This window comes from Humulus lupulus, chromosome 6 (assembly GCF_963169125.1).
Source record: "Humulus lupulus chromosome 6, drHumLupu1.1, whole genome shotgun sequence".
Taxonomy (NCBI): Eukaryota; Viridiplantae; Streptophyta; class Magnoliopsida; order Rosales; family Cannabaceae; genus Humulus; species Humulus lupulus.
In genome coordinates, this window is record NC_084798.1 from 205,775,643 (window position 1) to 205,781,450 (window position 5,808).

Sequence of the window (5,808 nt, forward strand, 5' to 3'; positions counted from 1 at the left end):
TTCCTCATACTCAAGTAGATGACAACACACATAATGGGATAGAGAATGATTCTTAGAGTAGTTATACCGGGGAAGGGGCAGAGCTGATTGTTTTTTAGACGAAGAGGAGATGTACAAGTGGGGGTAGTGGAGCCGAGGGACAACACGAGGATGACGTAGAAATGGATGGCAAAGGAGGTGATGGTCAAAAAAACTTGGTTGGGGTGGGATCTGTTACACAGACCCGCGATGGATTATGACTTCTTTGAGCTAGAATTTCTGAGGGCTTGGGAACCCTCGGAATGTTCAATTCCTTTTGGAAATTTTTTCTCAAAAGAATCCTAACTTTGTTTTCCTTTGTGAGACTTAAAGTCGGAAGGAGAAATCGAAGATCATTAGAAGATCCTTGGGTTTTTAGGGGATTTTTGTTGTCAACCCCAAAGGTCGTAGTGGTGGATTAACCATGCTTTCGTACCATCAAGAGGAGGCCTCCATTATTGGATTTTCTGCTAATCATATTGATTTGCTTACTAAAGTTGATGGCATGGATCAATGGCATTTGACTGGCTTCTATGGTGAACCTAATCGGTTGGAAAGACAAAAATCTTGGGATTTGATTCGTTCGTTTGGTGCAATATCTTTGGTTTCGTGGTGCATCCTTGGAGATTTTAACAATGTCTTGAGTAATGATGATAAGAGAGGAGAAATACTCTATCCTAACTGGTTACTTGAGAGCTTTCAACAGGTTATTTTTTACTTTGAGTTGGTGGATTTGGATCTCAAAGGCTGCCCTTTCACTTGGGAGCGTGGGAATGGCACTAAGAATTGGATTGAAGTTCGTCTTGGTCATGCTTTTGTTTCTCTTGCATGGTTGTCTCTGTTTCAAGAAGTTCAACTATCTAACCCCGCCTACTCTTCTTCAGACCACTGTCCAATCCTCGTTGAACACACACGTAGACCTTTCGATCATGTCACTCACTCCTTTAGATTCGAAAATGCTTGGCTGAGGGGGCCTCTTTGTGGTCAGATTATTAGTAGTGTGTGGGATGCTTTTGCTGACAAGAATTCGAATGGTAAATTAGCTCATTGTAGCCAACCTTTGATTGTTTGGGCTAAGGACATCACTTGAAATTCTAAAGGAAAATTGAAGAAACGCAAGGAGACTATTAGCAAGCTAAAAAATAGGTGTGATGCAGATTCCATTCAGCGTTATAAAGCCATAGAGAATAAGTTTATGGAGACCCTCTATCAAAAGGAAATATTTTGGCGTCAAAGATCCAAACAACTATGGCTCAAGGCTGGTGATCTTAATAGCAAATACTTCCATGCCACTGCCTCAGCTCGCAAACAACAGAATAATATTAAAAAAATTGCAAAAGGATGATAGAGATTGGGGTGAGTGGTCTCACGGTTTGTGTAACATCCCAAAATTCCTAATGAGGTTTAGTGCCTTTAGTAGCATGCCGGGAGGGCACGTGGAGTAATTATGTGTTAATTAATTGAATAAATATGTGATTATGTGGATTATATGAGTTATATTATGATATGATTCTTTTATGCATGTTTATATGTATTAAACATGCTTAAAGACCCGATTTTGTTAGAAATGGACATTTTTTATAATTTTGACCCGTTGAGAGTATAATTGTAATTATATATGCTATATGTTTAAGACCACGTTATTATGTGGATGTATTTGAGATATTGGGCACGAGTTAGTCATTTTGAGCAAGTGAGCGGAAAAGTCACAACAGAGATTAATACCTAGAGGTATTTTGGGTAATTTGGTGAATTACCAGGAATTATTGTGATATGAGATATATTTGGGGGAAATATTAGCATTTAGAAGTTTAGTGGAATTAACTGGAATTATATCAGAAGTTAGAATATGGCAGGGGTAGAGAGGTGATTAGTGGTGAAAAATGCATATTTATTGATTTTAATGGTCAAAATAAATTAAGTTTAATTAAAATTTTCATGGAATTAATATGATTTATTTTATAAATGAAAATATTTGATTATGATTTAAATTATTGTTATTTTGGAGGAATTAAAGTTGCATTTTGGCATAAAGAAAAAGAAAGAAAAAATAAAGAGTTAAATATGAAAACAATTGAAAAATAGCATTATTGAAGTCCAAGAGCAAAGCCCAAATGATTTGGATCACCTCCCCAGGCCCGTCCAGCCCTTCATCTCTCCTCTCACATGCATTGCCAAGTGGTGCCCCCTCTGCGTGTCACGCGTCCTGTGAGCCCAGCCGACCCGCGTCTGCCCCGGACCTCGACCCACCTGACCACGCCTGGCACTACCCGACTTGGTCCGCCTGCTCCCCTTACCAACCACCTGCCAAGCGCCGCATGTCACATTTTGATTGGTTATGCCTGCCTCTGTCATTTTTTGCTCATTTTGACCCTTGCAGTCAACATAAATGTTATCAACTCCATTTTGTCCATCACACTCCAACTCCATGCGCAACAAAAGCAAAAAAAAAAAAAAACAATTATAACAATAATTTAAAATCATATTAATAATAGAAATTATTATTAATATTTATTTTGTATGCCCAAACTTTTATTTATTTATTTTTAGTCTTTTTTAAGCTCTATAAATAAGAGCTCATTTTCCATAGTTTTTCATGTAATTTTTAGGTAGCAAAACTCTACTAAATCTTAATCTCATTTCTCATATTTTCTCTCTAGAATTCTCACTACAACAATTTCTATTTTTAATGACTTTTTATAATCACTTACACCAATGGTGTAAGACATTAAAAGTATTTAGGGATATTTTAAGTCTAAGGGCATAAGTCATTAAAAGTAGTAGGAGACGTTGTTTAGAAAAAATAAAAAATTGAAATAAAATAATTAATTTATATATAAATATCAGACATTGGGAGGCCTCTAACGTCTTCCTTGGGAAGACGTGCAGACATATAACATGAAGAAATTGTGGCAGTAATAGTCAATGCTTTCAACCTTTTTCTGACCAATCTACCAAAACCTCCCGAGATTCCAAATAATATAGAAATTGTGCAATCGAATGTAAGTAACTACGACCTAACTATTTTAAAAATATATACTGAAATTACGAGAATTACCAGAACAATTATCCTAATCTTCGAGATCACCTAAATAATAATCGGGGGCAATCTAATTAGCCAAACTCGGACCTGCGAACACACTTAAATACCCAGAGAGATCCCCTGCAACCAGTATATGGAAACCAATATAACCTTATGTCGCGACAAGGAGCTGGAGCACTTACAAATGATAACCAGGTGCTAGTAGTGCAAGCTCCCCCTCCGGTGGATTTGGTCCAAAGAGGATCAACCAGCTGGAGGAGGCATTCAAGCTCCTTTAAGAAGGGAAAAATAAAGAAAAGGCTTACAATTCCAGCGAGGAGCTCGAGCCTTTTTCTTACCATATCTCAAATACACCATTTCCTAATGGTTTCAAAATACCCCATGTGGCACCCTACAATGGGACCACCGACCCAGGCAGCCACATGAGTACTTTTAATACAGTAATGCGAGCTAGTAACGTCGGGTATGAGCTCAAATGTATCCCTTTCCCACCACACTCATTGGACCAGCAAAAAATTGGTTCGACAAATTTCAAAGACATTCGATCTCATCATGGGATTAATTGTCCAGAGAACTCAAAAAACGATTCCAAGCTGTGAGGAGCATTAAACCTGAGGCATCCACATTGACCAATGTAAGGCAGCAGCCGGGTGAGTCACTGAAGGGCTATTTGGAAAGGTTCAATATAGAAGTGGCACGAGCTCTCAATGTCGATGACAATGGTCATCTCATGGCAGTACGAGCTGGAGTACTGCCAAGGAGTCCTCTTTGAGACGACATGCATAAAAACCTTGTGAGGTTAATAGCCGAGTTCAATACTCGAGCTCAATGGTTTGTTAATGTAGAAGAGGTGAGGTTGGCACTCAAACTAACTCATTTACCTGTAATAACTACAACGACAAACGTTAACTCAGCCACCACTCTGGCTACACCCTCCACAACGCGACCCTCAAGAGATAACCCTTCTAAAAGAAAGAAGAATGAAGGGAGTAACTCAGAGGCTGACGGGGGTAAGAAAAAGAAAGGATATAAATACTTCTCTATTTATACAGTTAATATCGAGTGATAACTCTACAAATTAGAGTTATTTTACCACTTTTTATGTGTTAATTGTTGCTTAGTTCTTGAGTTTTTAATTAATTTATTAAGTTTTTAAATAATTTTGAATTTATTAGTCTTATCATGATTTTATATATTTTTGTGTGCTTTTATAGATATTTTATTATAATATGTTGTAGTTTAATTATTTAAAATCAATATTGTTAAGTTAGGAGTAAAAATATGCAATTTTAAGCTTAAATGTTTAAGTAAATTAAATTTTAATTAATATTTTCATGGAACTTTTGTTGTATATTTTATTATTGAAAATATTTAGTTTTAATTTAATTTATGTTTATTTTGTAGAGAATTTGTTGAATTTTTACTCTTGAAACGCAAGAATAATGAAGGAAAAGAAATGGCATATTCAAGGAAAGAAAGGGAAAAATGGCAAAACTGAAATCAACCACCCAGCTGCCAACGGCCCTTCCAGCCCAGCAGCTTCACGGCCCAAGCCCAAGCCCGCCTGCTTCCCCAACTCGTGCCTCCAAGCAGCCTCCAGCCGTTTGGGCCGCCTCTGCCCAGGCCCGAAGTCCCCTGCTGTCCCACTAGCCAGGCCCACCTACCTCCTGAAGCCACTCCAGCCCACCAACAGCACCCTTCGACCTAACAGCTCAAGCCCCACGGTTTCCCTTCAGCAACTACGTGGGCCTGGCTCCTGGCACAAGCCTTCAGCAGCCCAGTTCGGCCCACCAGCAGCCAGGCCAAACCAGCCCACGACCCAAACTCTGAGGCCCAATGCCACAGCCGCCTGCCACCAGTAGCCAACAAGCTGCCTTTTCCCCATTTTGAGCCCAACAATTGCATTTTTGTACCTTTGTCCCCTATGTCTAAAATGCCACATTTTTATCCAATTTTCTCACATATTTCACCACAACATCATCGTTACACTCTATAATTTACCTCTACATGCCATATTTACTTTATTTAATTAATTTAATCAATTTAATTAATTTAAATTGATTATTTTAATAATCTCATATTGGCTATAAATAAGGGTTTTCAAGACCATTTGGGGGGGGGGGGGGGTGCTTAATTTTTGGTTACCATCTTCTTTCTACCATTTCTCTCTATCGTTCTCTCTTCCATTTTGGGTTTTTCAAGAGCATTTTTGTAATGCCCCGAAATCCCTAATGCGGTTTAATGGCTGGATTAGTAGGCCAGGAGGGCCATAACTGTTTAATTATGCCATTAAATGATTATGTGCATGTTTATGAGAGTTATATTATAATATGATGTTATATGCATGCATGTGGGCCTACGTTTGACTATTATGATATTTTGGTAATTTGGCCCGTTAAGGGTATATTTGTGTATTTGGGTGCATATTGTGATTTATGAATGAGATCCCATTATTATGGAGATATATTTGAGCTATTCGGCATGAGACGATCTTATATTATGAACTAGCGGTTTTGTCATAACGAGAGTCTTTTATTGGGATATTGGATAATGAGGATGTTATTTGATGATAAATTGGGAGTTATTGAGATCAGGATGGAATTCTGGGAGTTTTGACTATATGGTCCTCGGGGGTATTTTTGGGACCTCGAGCCTTAGGTTTTATTTGAGGTTACTTAAGCTAGAAGTAGCTTGTCAGATAGAACGTACGTTAGAAAACCTCTCGTTCTTTCCTGTTAGTTCGTTTT

General features: G+C 38.2%; 1 protein-coding gene across 1 annotated transcript; it reads left to right on the plus strand.

Moving 5' to 3' along the window:
- Window positions 1–442: 442 nt before the first annotated feature.
- LOC133785895 (uncharacterized) lies at window positions 443–1,363 on the plus strand. Its single transcript, XM_062225110.1, has 2 exons — window positions 443–1,052; window positions 1,119–1,363. The coding sequence occupies exons 1-2, from the start codon at window positions 443–445 to the stop codon at window positions 1,361–1,363; spliced, it is 855 nt and encodes a 284-aa protein (XP_062081094.1).
- Window positions 1,364–5,808: the final 4,445 nt, after the last annotated feature.